The 21,977-nt window shown below is 38.2% G+C and overlaps 3 protein-coding genes across 3 annotated transcripts; 2 read left to right on the forward strand and 1 right to left on the reverse strand.

Moving 5' to 3' along the window:
- Window positions 1–334: 334 nt before the first annotated feature.
- On the reverse strand, window positions 335–2,431 carry LOC133874314 (bifunctional monothiol glutaredoxin-S16, chloroplastic). Its single transcript, XM_062312208.1, has 2 exons — window positions 1,930–2,431; window positions 335–1,021 (listed from the first exon to the last, which is right to left on the reverse strand). Exons 1-2 carry the CDS (start codon window positions 2,314–2,316, stop codon window positions 518–520), a joined length of 891 nt encoding a protein of 296 aa, XP_062168192.1. The 5' UTR covers window positions 2,317–2,431; the 3' UTR covers window positions 335–517.
- Window positions 2,432–7,134: 4,703 nt separating this feature from the next.
- On the forward strand, window positions 7,135–10,321 carry LOC133872350 (protein trichome birefringence-like 3). Its single transcript, XM_062309839.1, has 6 exons — window positions 7,135–7,483; window positions 7,575–7,812; window positions 8,000–8,171; window positions 8,933–9,132; window positions 9,236–9,394; window positions 9,828–10,321. Exons 1-6 carry the CDS (start codon window positions 7,312–7,314, stop codon window positions 10,159–10,161), a joined length of 1,275 nt encoding a protein of 424 aa, XP_062165823.1. The 5' UTR covers window positions 7,135–7,311; the 3' UTR covers window positions 10,162–10,321.
- Window positions 10,322–12,182: 1,861 nt separating this feature from the next.
- Window positions 12,183–14,506, forward strand: LOC133873558 (uncharacterized). The gene is made up of 5 exons (XM_062311280.1): window positions 12,183–12,261; window positions 12,480–12,578; window positions 14,001–14,062; window positions 14,153–14,211; window positions 14,301–14,506. Exons 2-5 carry the CDS (start codon window positions 12,502–12,504, stop codon window positions 14,316–14,318), a joined length of 216 nt encoding a protein of 71 aa, XP_062167264.1. The 5' UTR covers window positions 12,183–12,261; window positions 12,480–12,501; the 3' UTR covers window positions 14,319–14,506.
- Window positions 14,507–21,977: the final 7,471 nt, after the last annotated feature.

Here is a 21,977-nt window from a genome sequence, read left to right on the forward strand (position 1 = left end):
ACTAAGAAATGGTCTTTGGGTCGGATGCCATAACAGGGGAGATTGCTTTGAGATGGATTTCACTCATACTTCTAGTTCTCACGTGCATCTCCTTCCTCTTCACCTTTTTCTCTATTTGTCCATGCCAATTACCAGGTGCCCCTCTTTTTTGCTTCATGATCCGATATCCCCCGTGCAATAACCGTTGAGTCATATTAACTGAATTTTAACTTGTTTGTCACTCGCAGTTAATTAATTAAGGCTCTAGAGGGACTTCAATATTTTAGCCATTAGTTTGTTCAATCAGCTTAAAGATTTTTCTGTCATGAATGCGAGATATTTTAGTTTAAAAGAGTACCAAAAAAGAGCCCCGAACTATTTTATTTTTGCATCAAAGCTTTTATAGTTTGTGCCTGAGATGCACCGAACTGTTTAGTACAATTAACCATTCATTGACCTCAATTACCGATTTTCTCATCCCAGTTCTCCTACACTATCCCCTTCTCCAAGAAGACCAATTGCCGAGAGACTTGAGCAATTACTTCTTGAACAAACTAGCAAGTTCACCCTTCTCATACATGGATGTCAGAATATCGCAACCCCCAACCAATTCACCATTCACAAAGATCTGCGGGAATGTAGGCCAGTTACTATACTTCTTCAGTGTCTCCCTCAATCCATAATTATACTCTTCATCGAGCACATCAACACTTTCATAATTCACCCCCTCGCTTTCAAGGATGCCAACCACCCTCTGCGAGAATCCACAAAGTGGTGCACTTCTTGAGCCCTTGATGAAGGCCACCACCTTGCTCTCCTTTACCAACTTATCAATGAGTTCCTCCATAGGGACCGTGAGTTCAACATGACGGCCGGGTGTCAGCCGAAGATCAGCCTTCTTCTTTGGTGGCTGCCGGACCCAGGTGGTGTTTCCTGTTTCATTACCTGGTGGGACCTTTCCAGTGGCTTTTATGTGTTCTTCCATCCATGATTTCCAAGCTTGGGTAAGAGCTGTTCTTTCAGGATCATCCACTACCCCGACCTACACTAGAAATTTTTGCAAATAAAGTCACTGATAGGCAAATATATAACTCTCTTAATTATTGTGCATGAATGTAGACATTGCTATTAGAGCATGCTGTTAAAAAATAGAAAACATAGTAGGTAAACTCACTTGTATCAGTCAGTCTCATTATTGGGAAAAATCTTTTAAAGATAGAAGTTTGTGAATGGATATGATATTTAACAACCAATTACTGTTAATTGCATTGGATGATTTGTAGATATCTGAAATCTCAATAATAGGTGGAATTTCTTATGGTTCTATTATTTTGATTTTTAAGTACCATCACACTCATCAGAGATTGTGAGATCAAATCCTAGAACCCGTGAATTCGGCAGGGTACGCAGATATTTGCGGGAGGGACATCATCAGAGGCAGGTATTTCGAATGTTCAGCTTGGACACAACAGCCAAATCATGCTTCAGTGGAGCTTAAGCATCATTGCAGCTGAAACATTCTTTCCCAAGCTTGGGAATAGTAAGTTCACCAAGCTCAACCCGACGACTATGATGATGCTGATGGGTCCTCGTCACAGATTTTGGCTCGAGGGGTACTGGGGAAAGAGAAATTCAGATTTGTCCAACTTGTAATAACTTCTCAGCCTATCAGTGTCTAAAAACATTCCCAAATTACTCCTACTCAATTAGAACCATAGTTCACAAGCAATTAGCTAACGTCAATGCCAATCCAAAGGCCACGACCACAAGAAGCTTGCTACATGCACTATATAAGCAAACAATGCTACCATTAAAACGCTACCGTATCCTCTCTCCCTTATAGAATACTCACAAAGCTATCATTTCAAAATGCGAAACTTCACTATTAAATAATCTCTAGGGTAAGAAATTAGGGCAAAATAATTTTGCGAAACCATAAAAATGGCATACCTTAACGGAGCAGCAGAACTCCGGCACCGATTTCCGGTGAAGAGTAACGCTCGCCGCAATATCCCGTGATATGCCAATGAACTGAAGCTCCTCGTTCTGGTCGTAAACGGCGTAAACGCCGGCATAGGACGGAAACTTTCCGGCGAAATCATCTGCTTCCTGCGGCACGGCGACTAGCTCTGTTTCCGATAGGTTCTTGTGAGCTACAGTGATTGTTAAGGCGCGAGGTTTAACTGCGCTGTTGGATTTCAGAGAAATGGAAGGGAAAGTGAGGGAAGGTCTGGGGTGTGAATAGAGTGAAAGTTTAGGGGCATTTTGGGGAGAGCGAGAACAACGTGAGCAGAGAGAGGGGGAAGTGCGAAGCGGAGAGAGGTTGATTGTTGCCATTGAGGAAGAGTGAACGGAGGTTAGAGATGCAACCTCGGTGAGCCTATCGGGTTCAACCGCTAATACGGGTGCTACAGCTAATCAGCGAACCCCTTCGGCTTCTTTGGACCTGGAAGAGTGGGTTGGGTTTGATTTGAGTAGGCCCACCAGACTTATGAAAAGGTTTCTCGGTATTGGACACGTGGGACACTTAGACAATGCTTTCGAATCTGACGTTTATGGTGGCCCGCTCTATCCTATGGGTCGTTTTATTCTGAGACTCGAACTTATGATGTAGTGCTCGACTCTAATACAAAATGATATAAACTTCAAGTAAAACTCACTCTTGACATCCAGCAAAATGTGTGTAAAAGCTTATATAAATATGATTAAAATTATACTTAAACCATGTCAGGGACGGAACTAGGAATTGTAATCAATAGGGGTGAAAGCATGAATGAATAATATATTAAAATAGGGGGCCAAAGAATGACTAATAAATATATTAAAATTGAAGATTAAATCAACATATAAAAAATAAAATTAGTGTCCATTCAATGTTAAAAAAATATAAGCAAAAGAAATTGGAGTATCCGAGGTTGATGGTCATGCATCATCAACATTGACTTATGAACTTTGTGCATTTTTTATTTTGAAAAGTCAACAAATATTGTATTTGACTTTTCCATCATTTACGATTAAATTTATATGACCACAATAAGGTATTTATGTAAGAAAGCAAGATGAACAATAAAATATAATAACTTTTATATAACTATAACGGTTTATATTTCGTTTTCAGAATTAATAACAAAATGCAAGTTAATTAAACAACAATAACCAAGCGTTTAACAGCTTAATATGATAAAATAAAGATCAAATGGCATGAGACTAAACATAATTGATTAACAAAAATAAAAATAAAAATCATTGATATAGAGTTTAGATCTATTTCATCTAATGTATAGTATTCTTCATGGTAAAAACTCATCAGAATAATACTAGAATTTTTATATTTAATAATAAACAAGAAAATGCATTTTATAATTAACAAATAAATAAAATATTAGACAACCGTACTTGAAAATTATTGCTATAGTTTGGAAAATGTTAAATTAGAAGAGTCACAACGCTATTCCTATTTCCTAAAGAGTTTGAGACCACTTTTTTTTTTAGCCCGTTTGGAACTGAGAGGTTGGGACTAGCTTTATATAGTTGGACTACCTTTTAATGGCAAACGCAAACAAAAATTCTTTAGCCCGAAAATATAAAATAAGACAAATTTATAAATAATCTTGTAAGAGTGGAAGGAGGCCATGGTCATGCCTGTCCCGGTGTCCCCATATGAAACATTTAGGAATGTATCAGTGCGTCAAACACTCGTGCGAGTGTTTGCAGAAATTTTATAGACGGTAGTTTTATCTTTGAGAAAAGTGTATATATTTCTCTCAAATTGCTTTTTTGGATTTTTAGAGGCTCTCAAATCATTACTTAATTGACAATATCTTTTTTAAATTATTAAAAAATTGTCAATGTCTCCTAAACCGACAAAAATATAAAAATGATCTTAAAATTTTTTCAATAAAACAAAAATACCCATATAAATTAAAAAAAATAATAATTTTTTATAAAACTTGTTATTTTATCTTTTAATTTTTAAATTTGGCCACCCTTGATTTTTCTGTTTTTTTTTTTTTGGTTTCTTTTTGTTTGAATTTTTAGTTTTTTATTTTTATTTTTTTTATTAAGGTTATTTTCGTCATTGAGAGGATATCGACAGTATTTTAGTAATTTGGAAATAATATTATCCAAATTAATTTTTTTTTAAAAAAAAAACATTATCGTTTGGACGATAATCCGAAGAATACGTAGACTACACCTTTTATCTTTTGACCTGTGGATGTGTAGGTGATATTTGCATAGGGTTGACTGGTGCACTGCACAACATAAATTCATCATAACTTGTAGTTCTATACTCCTCAAAGTGAAAATTGCAACTCTCTGACAGCCTAAAGTTTGGCAAGCCACATTAAATTCTTGTGTACTTTTTTTTATTTTTTTTTTATTTTAAGAAATATTATTGATCACATTGAAAAACAAAAAAAAAATCAATCACAGGATTCACAGCAAAACTTTACAAAATCAGAGACGAAACTATCATAACACCACTTCAAAATACAATCTGGGGTACAATCTATCCAAGGATAAAACTGAAGAATTTTATCTGATATATCTCGTATTTTTTCATATTGTCACGTTATCTCTTCAGAATCTTAATCTCACACAAAATGACAAAACTGGAGAATTTTATCTGTTATATCTCATATTTTCTCTGATACACTAAAAACAACTAGCTAATTAGCTAATCACGTTAACCGAAGTGCAAGTTTCTGTACTCATCATATAGCAAATTAAGCCGCAACTAGGTTCACATCTAGCTACATTCTCAATTATTCCTATCGTTTTGAACCCTTTCCTACCTATTTTGGAAAGGAATTCCAAGTCTTAGCTTGTGATGGATTGATAGTCTGTACCACAATTAAATTCTTGTGTACTTGTATGCGCTTGTTCTTTAACTCTTCTTTATTTTCTTCTTTTTCGTTCCACAACAAATCCAACATTAATTAGAACTGTTTCCACACGTCTATTAAATACGTACTCAGTGTATTAGGCCAAATCCATTTTCAAGAGAGATCGGCACCATCTTTACATAATTCGCTGGGACCGAATTTTAGTTGTACTTTTTAATGGTTCGACAGCAACAATCAAGCATGTGACATGTGAAAAGAATGGCCAGAAAATTGTGGATTGCTTTGATTTGTAAGCAACGATTACTTTACATTAATGTGTATATATATATAGTTATATACCAAATATTTTATTGGTAATACATTGCTGTATTGACAATTAATTCTTTGCAATCATTATTTCCCAGCATCATCTTTCAACCCTTTCAAAAAAAAAAAAAAAAAAAAAAAAAACATCATCTTTCAACAAATAGCCGACCCTTAACAGCCTGGAATGGGATCTAATAATTAATGATTATGGTTTGATAAAATATTTTCAATTACTTACTTCTCATGACCCAGGGGATTGAATTGATTAACACAACAGTACTGGAAGATGGCATGATACTCTTTCGTAATTAGTGGCACACTTCATAATGATTAAATTTCTTATTTTTTATTTTAAAAAACAGAATTTAATTTTTTATTTTCATGCTATTGCAATTTAATTCTTCAATTTTCATTCTTTTTTACGATTAAGTTTTTAAGTTTTCATTTAATTTTAAATAAATTCATGTGTCAACTTACCATCCAATTAATAAACTAGCTAGTTGCCACATCAGACCACTCAATTTATGGCACGTGGCTCTTGTTTGACACGTCATGTGTCAATTGTATGTGCCAAGTGACAAAATTGACCAACTACCTCTCTTTTTAATCAATGTGTGCGCTTTTAACTCTTTTAATTTTTTTTTTTATTTAGAGTATATTTGTAATTTAAAGTAATTGTGTCATGTGACACGTATAGTTGGCACATAATGTGTCAAATGAGAGCCACATTACATTAAATGATTGATCTAACGTGGTATGCCGTTAATTAATTTGGCGATAAGTTGACAGAATAACCTATTTGAAATCATATGAAAATTTAAAGGTAATTTTATTTATCGAAATTAAAAACTAAAGAATAAAGACTAAATTAAAGTGACATGAAAACTTAATGATTAAATTTAGTTTATTTCATTTCTTATTATTTAAGCTTTTGAAACAAGTGGCGATTTACTACAGTATTAAACTAAGGTACTAGTGCTAAAGTATTGATTAAATATCTAGATTTAGTCATTCTTATAAACTTAAACTTTTAGGATAAGGGGTGATTAAACATGATATCAGAACATAGGTTCTGAATTTTAACCCTTGTCTTCGTTAATTCACTCCTCATTTTAAAAAATATTTCACGTGAGGGGCGGAGCCACCTTGTGCCTTGGGGGGATGCCCCCCCCCCCCCCCCCCCCCCCAAGGCCCAAGATGGTCCCAAAAAAAAAAAAAAAAAATTATCTCTAAATTTTTTTATTCTTTATTTTTTTAGTTTTGTCCCTCAAAATCTCAAATCCTAGCTCTACTCCTGTTTCACATAATTAGTCTCACCTATTAAAAGAGAGTTTAAATTCACAAGTCACATGAGAGGAAGAGTGTTAAAGAATTTAAGCTTATAAAAAATGGTAAATAATCATTTAATGTTACTTTAATTAACATGTAAAATATTAATTAAATAATTAAATTTAATTAATATTTTTTTATGGCTTAAATGTCAGAGATCGATAAGTTTAAGGTAGTCAATTCAATCTATGTCCGAACAACCTCAACTAATTAACCTTATATTCTAGCTAAGGGACAGAGAGAGCCAGGTCGAATTTGGATCTATTGGGAATTAAGGACGGGCAGATTTCTATAATCGGCTTATATCGATCATTAGTGGAAGACCTTTCTTATGGTCTCCAATCTGCGTCACCCATATATCTGTGTAACTGTGCTCCACAAACCTGCCGGCTCCTTACTATTCAGTGATTAGACCCTCGGCCTTTCTCAGTGGCCGCGAATCTTTCAAGGACACAAAGATATGTGAATTGAAGTCATAAGAGAGAGAGAGAGAGAGAGAGAGAGAGAGAGAGAGTTCCTCTCTCGATCTAGCAACAAATTACCAAGTCGATCCCACCTAAAATTGGCTCTAAAAGGTCAACATGATGGCCATAGCACAGTGGTTGGGCCGTCACAAAAGCTTACGCTATAAGCCTAAAAAGATATAAGGAGCCCGAGAGATGTTAGCCTTTCAACTCTTGCCGCTAACCTCCATTATACTTTGCAAAGGATAAATAACCCAACAATACATGGCTTTAGCTTTACTCTTACTCAAAAACCCCTTAAAAATAAACCCCTGCAACAAGTCCTCATCATTCTGTTGCGCCACAAGTTCATTCTCTTGCTCCTCCCCAAGAGTTTAGCAGCCACAATGAAATTACCTTCCAGAGGAAGGCCACCTCTTCCCATTATTATTGCCATAGTCGTCTGTTCTTTTGCCTTCATAGCTCTCTTCTATACAGAAACGGTTACTTTACTTTCTCCCAGATCCATTTTCAAGCGTAAATATTCCTGCTCCGGAAAAAATGCGGCCAGAAAATCTAGTAAGGTTTTCTAATTATTGATGTTTCTTTCTTTCCTTCCGCAATTGATTGATTCTAACGTTGTAATGTCATTTTCCGTTAACACGTACAGATGACAGAAATGCAGAGAATGATGTGGATGAGTCCCTTGTAGATGATAGGTTCGAGTTTGACGCAGAGGAATGCAATGTTGCTAACGGAAAGTGGGTGTTTAACAGTTCAATCAAGCCCTTATACTCAGACAGAACCTGCCCGTATCTTGATAGGCAAGTTTCTTGTGTCAAGAATGGACGGCCGGATTCTGACTATCGTCACTGGGAATGGCAGCCAGAAGATTGTACCTTGCCTAGGTTGATATTTTAAATATTTTTTTATACAAGTTTTATCAGAATGCATGGAAAACAAATTAATTAAGCACGTTAATTATGAGTGGATGACATTCAGGACTTATACACACACACTTCTGCATGGGATTCTATTTATCTAATATATATATATATATATATAGAGCTATTTTGATGGCTTTAATATTTATAGGTTTAATCCAGAGCTCGCTCTTAAGAAACTGCGAGGAAAGAGGCTATTGTTTGTAGGAGATTCACTGCAACGTGGCCAATGGCAATCTTTCGTCTGTATGGTCGAATCCATCATACCTGAGGACAAGAAGTCCATGAGGCGGGGCCGTTCCCTTTCAGTCTTCAAAGCCAAGGTATAGACGATTGATTTCTGTAAGGAAAGCAAGAAAGGAAATCATTCATTTCCTCCCATAGTTTTTCTCTCATCCTTTCATTTTCTCCTAATCCTTCTCTCAATTGGATATGTGAGCCTATGTGTATCTCACACAAGATTCTTTAGTGATTTTGAAAAGTAGAAAGATTGAAAAAAGAACAGAGAATGATGACCGCCATGTGATTTAAGTAACGTGATAATGAAAATCAACTTTTAATATATTTTTTCACAAATCGTTACTGATTCTAAGGGTGCGTTTGAGATCGTAATTTCGTAGACAATAAATACGATTTTAAACCAAATCGCAGAGTATGAATCGTTTGGAACTGTGTCTTTTTGAATTGCGATTTGAAAATGCAAAAAAAATTGATTTTTTAAATTGTAAGTAAAATGATGCTTTTTTTAAAACGCAGAATTTTAAAGGCTAATTTGTGATTTTGCAAAACGTTTAATTGCATTTTTAAAAATCACTTTTTCAAATCGCACATTTTAAAATCGTTATTTTAAATCACATTTTTTGAAATCGTAAACTCAATTTTCACTGCCTTCGTATAATAATTCACTAAATAAGATTATTCTAAATTTTTTCGCCAAATTAACTAAGTTGGATTTTTTTTTTTTTTTTTTTTAATTCTAAATGATGTCATAGAGTGCTAAGTTGAAGCAAATTTAGAGCTTATAAATTAAAAAGGGGCCGGTTTGTGGTAAACAGAAAACTAATCTCTGCCACCCATCCTCCAGGAATATAATGCTTCAATTGAATTCTATTGGGCCCCATTTCTTGTGGAGTCCAATTCGGATCTCCATATTATAGCAGATCCAAAGAAGAGAATACTGAAAGTGGATTCTGTCAAAAAGCATGCCAAAAGTTGGGTAGGAGTGGATATCCTCGTCTTCAATACATACGTTTGGTGGATGAGTGGTCTTAGACTCAAAACACTGTAAGTTCTCTTGGAACTAACTAATTGATCATATATAATTAAGTTTCAGCATGATTATTGAGTGACCTTAAATCAAGCTAAAATGTCTGCACTTTGAGCTCAGATGGGGATCGTTTGCAAATGGGGAAGAAGGGTATGAAGAGCTGGATACACCAATTGCTTACAGAATAGGTTTGAAGACGTGGGCCAACTGGGTCGACTCAACTGTTAATCCCAATCACACCCGTGTCTTCTTCACCACCATGTCCCCTACACACACCAGGTCTCTCTCTCTCTCTCTCTGAGCGTTTCTCATGTACTTTTAAAGAAGCCATTTAAAACAAACTCTAGTTACAAATTGTAAGTTTGATGATAGATTGGTAGGATTCATTGCAAAACTTGAAATATTGAAGGTTGCAAATTGCATGGTACAAATATTTAAAGGATCGATGGAGATGTAGTTTTCTCAAACTAAAACTTTGAATCTTGGAACAAATATTTCGAGCACTTTTGATCCCTTGCATCTCCCATCGATCTCCACCGTCCACTGCTTTTGATTTGAAGAATTCATTGAAATAAGATGTGAATACGAAATAATGTTGAAACTCAAGACTTTTACTTTAATATCATATTAAATTTCTACTTATTAAACACTAGCATATATAAAATGTTATTCTTGCTAATGATTTTACTCAATTCTAATCTCTTCTCTTCAGAAGCGAAGACTGGAATAGAAAGAATGGAACCAAATGTTTCAATGAGACAAAGCCAGTCATGAAAAGGAAGCACTGGGGAACCGGTTCCGATAAGCGAATAATGAGCGTCGTAACAAATGTTGTGGAGAAAATGAAAGTTCCCGTTACGGTCATCAACATAACACAAATCTCCGAATACCGGATTGATGCCCACGCATCGATTTACACAGAGACCGGGGGTCGACTGTTGACTGATGAGGAGAAAGCTGACCCATTACACCATGCAGATTGCATCCATTGGTGTTTGCCAGGAGTCCCAGACACTTGGAATCAAATCTTTTTGGCACATTTGTAGGAAAACCAAAAAATCTACACCGATACTCCATGTGTTTTTGTCACAACAAGATGTCAATTATACATAGCTTTTGATTTCTTATTTCCAAATCCTTTGATTTGCAGCAGAAAACAAAAATTCTGGCCAAATTGTAATTCAAAATGCAACTCCTTTGATTTGATTCGGCCCTTCATTTTTTACATTTTTCAAAATGCAACTCTTATCTTCTCGTGGTTTCAAAACATATAGATATTATATATAAGCTACCACAACACTGCTGAGGAGGATATGAACATGGATCTGAGCTACCACGACAAACCAAGACTTTCATTCAAGGAATATCTACTGCAGAGTATAAAGAGAAGAGAAATAATTGTTGTACAATTCTTGACATAATTTTTGTACAACTCCTACAACTTTTTTTTTTTTTCAGATAACTATTGGATTTGTTTTCCTACATGTGAGTTCTAAATATGAAATTTTTAAAGTTGTATGGAAGTTGTAAATATATCGTAGTCCCTTTTATAGAAATTGTGATTCTTCCCGACTCTGTTTTTTAACATTTCAGTTGTGTAAACCCTTTTGTTCATTGTAAACGTGTTTATATATAGAACGAACACCAAATTAAAGTGCGAATCACATTTTCATACGGGACACTTTCTATAATTTTGTTTAAAAACGAGTGTTTGACCTGCAAAATTGTGAGACCAAACGAATTCTAAGTATTCACAAGTCAAGCATAAGCCAAGTAATAAACATTATGTCAAAAAAAACTCACTGCTCGCAAAACTGCAACATTACATGTCAAAAAAATTCTTAAAAATAAGCAAGAGTACTTATGAAAGAGAATAAAAGGAGCAGAAGACACAAATACAATAGAATATTTTTGGAACTTAGTTCAATGTTAAGAAGTTGGATGGTCATCTTGAAGTTATACCGGTAGAGAATAAGCCATTTGGAGGACATGTTTAATTAGTACATAAACTCATGTTTAAGTCCACGTCTAACTAATTAATGTAGGATTTTTCAATATACATCCCTCTTACATCCAAGCCCTAAGAACACAAATTGGTCTAATACATGGAGCCGAGAAATAAATAAAATAAAATGGGACTATAATACTAATTATGACGTTAGATATCTAATCCAAAAGCTTAATCTATTGAAAGAAGCTAGAGGCTCAATTAATACACAAACCATATATTCTAAATTCCACCCTAAACCAATACGAGCTCTCATACAGTATCAATAAACAATAAGAGGTCTGAGGTCACACTTAAAAATGCATGTTTCATATCTTAGATTTTGTATGATTTAAGGGAAAAAAAAAAAAGATTAACTTTCAACATTAAAATATATTGTTCTATAAAATAAAATTTGATTTTTTCTTTGTAATTTTGTTTTATTTTCTGAAACAATCACAGTGGCGCCATTAGTCGGTACTTGTAATAAATTTTCTATCACCTACAATACACCATTTTGAGAAGATATTTCAGGGCAACAAAAATTGGAAGAATGGGTATATATTTCAATCATTTTTGCTTTGGTGCATGTTATTAGGATTGTCGAGACTATATGATTTAGTGAAAAGTAAAGAATAATTGAGAAAAAAATTACACACAGTTTACGTGGCTCCGGTCTATTCCACTCATTTTGCTCATGCTTTAGTCAATTTGTTATGTTCACCCATTTGACTTTTATATTAAAGAGTTAGAGTCCAATGTTACTTTTTTATTCGAAATACGACCAACATAAAAAAAAAAGAATTGGTTTAACCAAACAAATACAAAATCAGAACAATAGTCTTATTATTTTATGAAAATTTTTATTTAACATGGGTAGGAGGTGTTATACTGTTATGGATTTAAAGTAATTTTATAATTTGAATAAAAAATTAATTAAAAAGGACAAACAGAACGAACGCCAAATGATAGTTCTATAAGAAGATGGGCCAGAATAGGCCTTTTGGGCCCATAAGTCCATAATCCCACTCCAACCTCAACGGACAACGACTCGCTTATATAATGACGCTCACGCTTCTAACTGCCCCCAATCCGTTCCTGGTGCTGTTCGAGAAGCTGAAGCCTCTTCGTTGCTGCGCCATTCGCCGACGTTTCTCAGGTGAAAATCGATCCTTCCCTACGTTTCTTAGGGTTATTCAGATTTCAGGGGTTTCATTTTGTATTATGAAGCCTATCAATTTGTTTTAGCTCTTCTGTAGTAATTTGTAGGGTTTGGTATTTGCAAATTCATGAATTTGGGATAGGTTTTGTTAAATCTTGTACATGTTGGTGCTGACTGGGTTTCAATTTTTTTTTTTTGTGATTTATTTTTGACAGTGGCGCACTGGAAGATACGATCATGGCGGGTGGGAATTTCGTGAACAGAGTTATGTCGTACCTCGTGAATGAGCTTCTCGTTAATAGCCTTGCCAACAGGTACCTTGCCTACTGGTCCTATACTCTTCCTTAATTGCTCGTATTTTGGTGTTTTGTTTGATTTATAAGATGATTATGTTAAATAAAATAAGCTTCATTCTCTGGCCAGCGGGACTATACTATTCCTGATTGGTTCGTTCTCTTGAAGCGAAAGAACCTCAAATTTCCGATTTGGTTTGATCTCGTCTGCCGTGTATAATATTTGCGCGCCGCAGCTTACGAAGTTTGAGGAAATTTTACTTTTCTCCGATCAGTTATATTATATTCAGTTAGATTGGTTGTAATTCAGCATGTGTCAAAGGCAATAGGTTAAGGTGTCCTTTAAAATATGTTTTCACTGGTTGTTATTGCGATGGGGGCTATGGGGCATTCCTGAGCAATCAGATTGCATATCTGACAAATGTCAAAACATTTAGAGAAAGCTTGAGATTCATGGTTTATGGAATGGGAAGCGATGTATTTGAAGTTTTATCATTAAAGCTTCTCTATTAGGCCATTTGGGATTAATCAGTTCCTGATTGGCTTGCATCCAGAAAATTTTCCTGTATTACTTTCATCTGCAGTGTGACTGTGAAGTACTGCAGACTAGGAAGTTTAAGAATATTTCACCATGAGAATATTTCTCATGTTATGTTTTTTTGGCTTCTTTTTTTATTCTTTGATTCTTTATTTCCGCTAATTCTCATAATATTAGTGGGAGATTGAATATTGAGATTAATATTAAGGGTCCGTTTGGGTTTGTGATTTTAAAAAGTGCGATTTGAAAATAGCAATTTAAAAATGTGCAATTTCATAAAGTGATTTTTTAAAACGCATTTAAGCATCTGGCAAAATTGCAGTTTAACCTTTTAAAATCGTAGGTTAGCTTATAAAATTTTGCGTTTTTAAAAAATCATCATCTTGCTTACGATTTGAAGAGACAGTTTTATGCATTTTCAAATCTCAATTCTCAAACGATTCGTTTTTTCTGCAATTTGGTTTAAAATCACACTTTTTTTTTTCTTTCTATAAAATTGCAATTCCAAATGCACTCTAAATGGTTTAATGAACGGATGAATTGTATGAATCCAAGTAGATTCTGATTTCGTGACATTGGAAAATGACAGCTAAATAAATGGCAGTTTTACTATCACACAAATGACATAGGTAGGGTGTCAATGATATACATGTTGCATAATCTATGGTATATGGTCGTCCCTTCTTGTTCTTCCCTCTGAATCTGCTAAACAAGGTATAAGCATAGGCTTGTACTGATTGATAAGATGACTGCAACAATTTAAAACTAAGGGCTTATGCTATTTGTTTTTATTTTTCATATTTAATCCTTTTAATGATTGTTTAACATGGTATTTGCGCATTAGATGAACTGGCGATCCATTATTTTTGTTATAATGTTTTGTTGTTGTTTAACTTGTTTCTCAGCCCCACATTCCAGAGGTTTGCTGTGAGAACATCAAGGAGGATCGAGGACATTTCGGTTAAGGGTATGTTTCTGTTTTTCCAATCATTGTAGTTTCCATTAGCATAATCTTCTGGGCATTTAATAGTTATTTGGTGATGGTTTGTTCATGCAGCTGCAAAGAAGAAGGAAGAACTTGCTGAGCAGGTGAAGGATCTCTCTAAAAACTTCGAGGTTGGATTCTATGTAATCTCATGTTTTCATATTATTCATTTGCTTAAAGATTGTGTAGATTATAACAATATATGTTGTATTTGTTGCAGTCTTTCAAAAATCAGTGAGGCACTGTGATGGACCTGGTATTGCGCCCCTATGTATATGATTGTTCTAGACTCTCTTCTTCCTTCTGTGAGAGTGACGAAAATGAGTTTTGTAATTTTAGGATGTGGACATTAGATATTGGCCCAAGGAAAGATCTTGTACCTCTAAGCCTACTGCTAAAATAAATTTCGGTTTTGTATTAGTAATAGTTATTTTTGTCTCCGACCATAGTGCGGGTGTGTGGAGTGGTGGATCAATGGGACTACCAACGTTCACAATTGAGTATAGACTTAATTTTCGAAAGGAGCTTTTCGATCTAAAGGTTTGTTATAAAAGAGTGCATGGGCGAGATTAAATGTCAGAACATTTCTCGTTGAAGTATTATTAATAACGGATCAGGATCCCTTCAAATTCTCGGGCAGGTTGTTGTGAGTAAACATTTATGAGATTCACCTGACCGGATAAGCAGTTGGGCAGCCCAACTTTTATTTGGTCAGGTGGGTCTCATAAATGCTCACTCACAACTATCTGCCCGAATTCTATCAAATTCGGGCAAAAAATTTGAGGGGATCTTAATTCATTAATTACGATCATCAGCCAGTTGAACTATGAAATTAAAAAAAAAAAAAAAGACAACCAAAATTAATATTAAATTATAAAAATAAACAATAGATTAAATGTCACTACACTTTACTAGTAACAATCAATAGCGAGCTAAACTATGAAATAATAATAATAAAAAAAAAGAAAAAAAAAGAAAAATTAATATTAATACTAAATTATAAAAATAAACTATAAATGTAAATATTAACATACATCTGGATTTCTCCTTGGATTTTTCATTGATGTATCTTCAAGATAAGCCTTCATGTTTGCTTCTAATACATTCAGCCTCCATTGACCATATAGGTAGTTATACACTGTAACTGAACCGAACTTTTTTCCCTGAGTATCCTTAAAATGTAATTGTTGTTTTCTTTGTACCCAATAACTCGAAATAGGTCTTTCTTGGGAAAAAAAAATATAATCTGTTGGTACAGTTTTCGGTATGGTGACGTGTCGCCTAGTGATTCGCTGCTGGGTTCTGATCTACAACCTCAATCCTGCAAAAGAACAAACAACTCGTCGGTGGTGCCGACTACGCCCACTCCGATGCCTAAGTCAGTTCAAATCAATTTTCTAAAGAATGTTTTTTAATCTCAAGAGCTCAGAGAATTCGTGTTTTCATACCTGGTACGACGGTCTTATTTATAGGCCGAACTTGCGGTCTTACCAAAATTCTTGACGCCTAGTTGGATTAGGAGTTTGAGTCCTAGCTTGGTTGAACTTTAACCTTATCTTCAGGGAATTCGAATGAAATTGCAGAGTCCGAAGTTGATTGCGTTCGTACCTCTTTAATCTTAATTCCGTGTCAATAACTACCTTATCTCATTAATTATGGAATTGGGACTTATCCCTGATCTTCTGGGATACTATCCTTATCGCATTCTAAGACAACTGCGGCATACTTCAGCCAACCTCCGAGGTGATAATATCCGAGATGTATTCGCTCCGACTTGGAGATCTCGGAATATTGCCGCACCATAACAGGGTTGTGGAAGGTTCGAGATGTTGTTACACCGAGACGTTTATTACTCCGAGGTGTTGTCACACCGGCTTGATATCACCCCGAGGCGCCATTATACCGGCTTGATATTACCCTGAGGCGTTATCACTCCGAGGCACAAATATCCGAGATATGTTCGCTCCGATCAAACTAGGAGATCTCGGGATATTTCATACCGTCATCAGGTTTGATAAGACCGAGACGTCATTATACCTAGACAATCTTCCTTTGCTGGGTCGTAACGAATGTCCGAGACGTAACTCCGAGATGTTTTAGAATCCACGTGTCTTTGAGGTTAATTTTATCCCCAACAGTTACCCCCCTAATTCTCTAATTTCGGAAAAAATAGAAATAAGAGAATTATTTATTGCCTGCCAACCTGTACCTGCTACTGTGAAGTGCGCGTCTTTTCAAAAGTTCAAACATTTAAACCTTGCCGCTTCTTTTTCCAATGATGACGTCAGCTCTGAACTGTCGTCCTTTATCATCATGACACGATATTATCGAGGTAACGCTTTGAATACGGAATGTGCACCTTTTCAGTTTTCGGAGATATTGAAATGATGACGCCCTTTGATATTTTGGACACGTAGGGGAGGGGGTATTAAAGTTTTGGAATACTTTCATTGTTCATTCCTTGACATTTTCTCGTTCTCTCTCTTTATCCTCCATTGTCGCCTTCTTCCTAAGCTATTTTATTTCTCTGAACCCTTTGTTCCTCCTCTTCTTCTTTTTAAATGGCTCCTAAGAAGGCTGCTTTAAACGTTCCTGCTACGTCTCGGGCTCAGACCAAAAGGTTCGATGGCTTCGTGGATCTCTCTCCCCTAGAGAGTAGGGTGGAAACCGCCCTATTTGCGAAGCATGAGGGTGTTCTGCGTCTGAACTACGACATTCCTCCAACAGTGAGGATGTTTTATCAAGCACCTGAAGCTCGGCTTATTGATGGCGGCGACATCACCTTGTTCGAAAGGATGTTTCTTGCTGGACTTCGGTTACCATTTTCGGAGATTGCTTGGGATTTTGTCCTTTTCTGATGGTTGCGCCCAGTCAGATCATGCCTAACGCCTGGAGGTATTTATTCGCTTCATACATCCTTTGGAGGCTCGTACTGAAGAAGGAGATGAAGATCCTTCAATTTTTCAGCATCTACAGACCGAGGTAGACTGCAGAGGGAATGATTGAACTATGTGTTCGTCACCCGCCTATATTCATCAAGCTCAAGAGTGGGCTAACAAACAACAAGTTCTGGGAAATGCAATTTTTTCGAGTCTCTGGGGAGTGGGAATGCCCTAAGGGTACTCTTTTGCCCGAGAACCGTAGGATGCCTCGGACCTGGCAATTGTTACGGCCTGACCGAAGCGACCCCCCTTCACTTAGCGTATCCGACCAGGAGGATGTCAAGAAGATAAGTGAGTGGTCCGCAGTTAGGGTCAAGGCTGACAAATTTGAGGAAGTCAATTTTGACAATCTTGTCACCGAGGAGAATTTTATGCAATTCCTTGGATACGATATCTTGAGAGACAAACAACTTATTACCAAGAGAGGGGCTGTTAAGAAGAGGAACGATGCACCTCCATCTTCGAGGCCTGTTACCAAGAAGAGGCCTTTTAGAAGAGCCGAAGAAGTTCCTGAGGATGTGCCTTTGCGGAAGAAACAGAACATTCCTCTAGCCGCCTCGGGGGCAAGGAGAACTCCCCCTTCGGTACCGTCAGCTGGAGTAAACGTTGAAGAGGGATCCGCGAGCTTTCGAGGTTTTGTTCCAGAAGTTTCCCCTACACCAGAAGCTGGTACTGCTCCTTCCTTTGTCTTAAGGGATGAGTCCGGCTCTGAGGCATCGTACAGGGTGACCAGGGTGCAGAAACTTCTTTTGAGGAACCTCCTCTCGGAGCTTCTACAGTGACTACTCCGGAACCAGAGAGATCTAGAGAGGGGGATGAAACGATTCCTGAGGCCCGAGACATACAAGTCACGCGCAGGGTGAAACATTCGGCAAGAAAACGAAAGTTCACAGCTCAGGACCGTATTGTCAAAATGATCTCGAAGGCTGAGCGGATGTGGGGCAAGGCGGTCATAAGACCTTCTGATGCCGAGGAGGTACGTCAAGAGTCTGCTCCTTCGGGTGATGAATCCCTTGAAGAGAGGGATGAAGATGCTGGCACCCTCCGAGATGAGCCTTCCATTGGAGATTTTGCGGCCGAAGGCACTCCTCGGACTCCTTCCTCAGAGCGTCTAGAATCTCCACCACTTCCCGAAGGCGACTGTGAAATGGGGCGTGCCACCCCCCAAGCACCATGTACTGCACCTGAACAAACTGAAACTCATACTGGAACACCTGAAATGGAAAATATCGAAGAGCCAAGAACTTCTCGGGATGCGGTTGTTCGGGATATACTAGGCGCCGTTCTTGTCGTACATGGTGCAAATCAACCCGAAACGACTCCTCATCTTGGAGTGCCTGAAGGGTCTTTGGTCGACTCCGAGAACACCATTCCTGAGGCAGATATGCTTCCCGAGTCTTCTATTAGGAGCGGATCTCGCGTTGAGGCCAGCACTTCCAGGTTAAGACCTGATGAGTCCGAGGCGGCCCCAAATAAGGGGGTTGTTCCTCCTGTGGGTCCCAGCTCTTCCTCTAGGGTCTCAGCCGGCTTTGAAATTTTGGGCAGAGGCCTTCTGGGTCATCCAATAAAGGCCATAAAGAATTTAATCCCTAAAGGGTTTCTGGGAAATGCAGGGGTTTCTTCCCCCGAGAAGATTGCTCAAGGCATTCTTATCTCTCATTATTAGGTAAGTTTCTGAAACCAGGCCTTCATCTTAACCAATTTTCGGTTCTCGATTATAAATTTGCCTACTTTTCTCTTTATAGCTCCTGGTGAAGATGACAGCCCTCTGGCAGAAGTATGAAAACCGTCAGGTACAACCTGCTGCTCCGGCCCCCGAAGTGCAAGCTCGGATCTCGAGTCTGGAGAAGGAAGTGGCAACTTTGAAGGCCCTCCTTCAATCTAGAGATGAAGAGCTTGCTGCCCGGGACTTGGCTATATCCGTAAAGCGTTCTGCCAATGCTCGTTTGAAGAAGGAAGTATTGGAGGCGAATGAGCGGTATACTCGCTCTGTTGCAAGTCTTTCTACCGAGCTTGATCGTGCAGATCAGTTATCCTCTCGCTTATCGGCCGTGCAAAACGAATGCTCCGAAGCCTGCAAAAATGCCTTAAATGCCGAAGCCGAGAAGGACAAGCTGAAGGCCGAAGTTGAAAGACTTGAGGCTGAAAGGGCTAAAGCTGTTAAGGCGCGGGATCATTCAGAGAGTCTCTTAATTAGGCTCAGGGCTAGATATGACGCAGGCCAGGCTAAGCTGAAGCGTTATCTGAAGCAACTGAGCTATGTGCCGTTCCTTCGGGACCAGAGCTGGGCTCGGGGATGTAATTGGGGTTTCGAAAATTTTCGAACTTTGGTAACGAACCCCAATTATAAGTTCGATCCCGAAACAGTTGGGCCACAACTTGTTGGGTTTCCTGAGGAAGCGATCTTAGAGATGGAAGAATTCGGTAAAGAATTCATGCCAGACGTTCCGAGTTGGGGCGATGACGCACCGGATCCCCGAGAGGATCCCCTTGACGATCCCGCAAGCTAAGAGCTGTTCTCGGGCCTGAATTTTTCTTTTTTCTCTTTTTTTTTTGAATCATCACAACCTGTAAAGGACTTCAAATATACTAATGGAATGAAATCTTTAGAATGAAATTCTTACCTTTTAATTTTCTCCTCTTTGAGATTGAATAATTCACAATTATAGCATTTGGAGGGGTCTTTTGCTTTGGTATTCTTTCTATAATCTCTTCAAGTCATCTGAGGAATGGACTATCTTGAATGCTCTTGTCCTTCAGATCTTTCAATCTTGTCGTGCTATCCTTTCCATAAACCTTTCGGGTCGTCTGAGGAAAGGATTTGAACCAATTCTTAATCTCATCCCTTCAGAAACCCCCAACCGAGGGATTTCTTCCCATTGAATCCTTTCCATGACCCTTTCGGGTTGTTCGAGGAAAGGATTCGAGCGGATTCTAATCGGGATATCCATTATCTTATCCTTCGGGAACCTCCAACTGGGAGGTTTCAACCCTCTGTGTTCTTTCCATGACCCTTTCGGGCTGTTCGAGGAAAGGATCCGGATGGATTCTTTTTTGGATATCTTTAGCCTTATCCTTCGGAAACCCCCAACCGAGGGGTTTTAACCCTTTGTATCCTTTCCATGACCCTTGCGGGTTGTTCGAGGAAAGGAATCGGGCGGATTCTAGTCCTCATCCTTCGGAAACCCCCAGCCGAGGGGTTTCAACCATTTGTATCCTTTCCATGACCCTTTCGGGTTGTTCGAGGAAAGGATTCGGGCGGATTTCTTTCCTGAAAAATTCACCATAACTCTTTCGAGTCGTTCGAGGTGAAGAGTCAGATGGACGCTGATGTAGCTTGATCATCTTTGGGGAGGTTTGATGAAGAAGTGTTTCCATGCTATCTCAGACTGCTGCTCATAGATCGATCAAATCTAGGAGACTATCTATTCTTTCTTGTTCTCAGTGTTGGACTAGCTGAGAAGCTTCGGACATTCTCAGCCTTCCCATAACCCCTAATCGAGGGGTTTCTTTGTACTGCATCCTTTCCATAACCCTCTCGAGTTGTCCGAGGAAAGGATGCAAGTGGATTCTTTTCTAAGTGTCACCCATAACTCTTTTGAGTCGTTCGAGGGGGGAGCTCAGATTGATTCTTGGATTTCTACAATTGTTGACATGTACTGGAAAGAAACATTCTTTATTGAATATAAAATTGTTTGGAAAAAAAACAAAAAATTACATGAAATATTTCTTCAGGTGCTCGGCATTCCATAATCTCGGGAGTATCTTCCCTGTCTCGGTCATTAAGCGGTAAGCCCCTTTCTGATGGCATCCTACTACCTTATAGGAGCCTTCCCATTCGGGTCCCATTTTGCCTTCTGTTGAATCTTTCGTCATTAAGCTCACCTTCCTGAGTACCCAATCTCCGAGCTGGAACTTTCTGGGTACCACCTGTCTGTTAAAGTACCGAGCCATTCGATTCTGATATGCTGCCCATATGACTTGAGCGTCGTCTCTTTTCTCCTGCAAAAGATCCAGATGTACCTTAGCTTTTTCATCGTTGAGTCCTGGATTGTAGTGAGCTACACGAAAGCTTGGAGATCTTACTTCGACTGGTATCACCGCCTCGGTTCCATACATAAGTGAGAATGGTGTCTCGCCTGTTGGAGTTCTTCTTGTGGTTCGGTACGACCACAGCACCTCTGGAACATATTCAACCCATGCTCCTTTCTTCTTATCAAGCTTTTTCTTCAGAGTCTTTACCAGGGTCTTATTCGTCGACTCTACCTGACCATTTGCCTTTGGCTAAAGTACCGAAGCATAATGGTTTCGAATACGGAGTTCCGAACACCACTTCCGAAATGGTTCACAGTCAAACTGCTTCCCATTATCCGTGACGAAAGCATGAGGAATCCCGAACCGGCACACCACCGACTTCCAGAGGAAAGTTATAATATTTGCTGTGGTTATAGCTGCTAATGCTTCTGCTTCCGCCCATTTAGTAAAATAGTCTACAGCTACAACCAAGAACTTCGGTCCACCTTTCCCTACCGGCATTGGGCCAACTATATCCACCCCCCATTTCACAAATGGCCATGGAGAAGTGAGGGGGGTAAGCTTCTTGGGACTTGCTTTCATAATTCTTGAGAACCTCTGGCATTTGTCACAGGTTTTGACGAGAAGAGCCGAATCTTTTTTGATTGTAGGCCAATAGTAGCCTGCTCGGATGGTTTTTTGCGCCAGCATCCTTCCTCCTGAGTGGTCTCCGTACACACCTTCATGGATTTCCCTAAGAACATAATTCGACTCGGCCTTGGAGAGGCATTTGAGCAGGGGTTCGGAATATCCTCTTTTGTACAGTATTTCTCCGAGAAGGCAAAACCGTGCCGCTTGTATCTTCACCCTCCGAGCTGCGACCTTGTCTTCGGGCAGCAACCCATGTCTGAGGAACTGAATAATCTCCCTTGCTCACTCTG

Source organism: Alnus glutinosa, chromosome 7 (assembly GCF_958979055.1).
Source record: "Alnus glutinosa chromosome 7, dhAlnGlut1.1, whole genome shotgun sequence".
Taxonomy (NCBI): domain Eukaryota; kingdom Viridiplantae; phylum Streptophyta; class Magnoliopsida; order Fagales; family Betulaceae; genus Alnus; species Alnus glutinosa.

What these genes read in the sequence shown, in the direction of transcription:
- LOC133874314 (XM_062312208.1), bottom strand. Translation starts at nt 2,316, where the DNA reads ATGGCAACAATCAACCTCTCTCCGCTTCGCACTTCCCCCTCTCTCTGC. An exon ending in AGTTCTGCTGCTCCGTTAAG is followed by an intron (nt 1,022 to 1,929) that starts GTATGCCATTTT and finishes TTTCTAGTGTAG; the next exon opens with GTCGGGGTAGTGGATGATCC.
- LOC133872350 (XM_062309839.1), top strand. Translation starts at nt 7,312, where the DNA reads ATGAAATTACCTTCCAGAGGAAGGCCACCTCTTCCCATTATTATTGCC. An exon ending in AAATGCGGCCAGAAAATCTA is followed by an intron (nt 7,484 to 7,574) that starts GTAAGGTTTTCT and finishes TAACACGTACAG; the next exon opens with ATGACAGAAATGCAGAGAAT. An exon ending in GAAGATTGTACCTTGCCTAG is followed by an intron (nt 7,813 to 7,999) that starts GTTGATATTTTA and finishes TAATATTTATAG; the next exon opens with GTTTAATCCAGAGCTCGCTC.
- LOC133873558 (XM_062311280.1), top strand. Translation starts at nt 12,502, where the DNA reads ATGGCGGGTGGGAATTTCGTGAACAGAGTTATGTCGTACCTCGTGAAT. An exon ending in GTTAATAGCCTTGCCAACAG is followed by an intron (nt 12,579 to 14,000) that starts GTACCTTGCCTA and finishes CTTGTTTCTCAG; the next exon opens with CCCCACATTCCAGAGGTTTG. An exon ending in CGAGGACATTTCGGTTAAGG is followed by an intron (nt 14,063 to 14,152) that starts GTATGTTTCTGT and finishes TTGTTCATGCAG; the next exon opens with CTGCAAAGAAGAAGGAAGAA.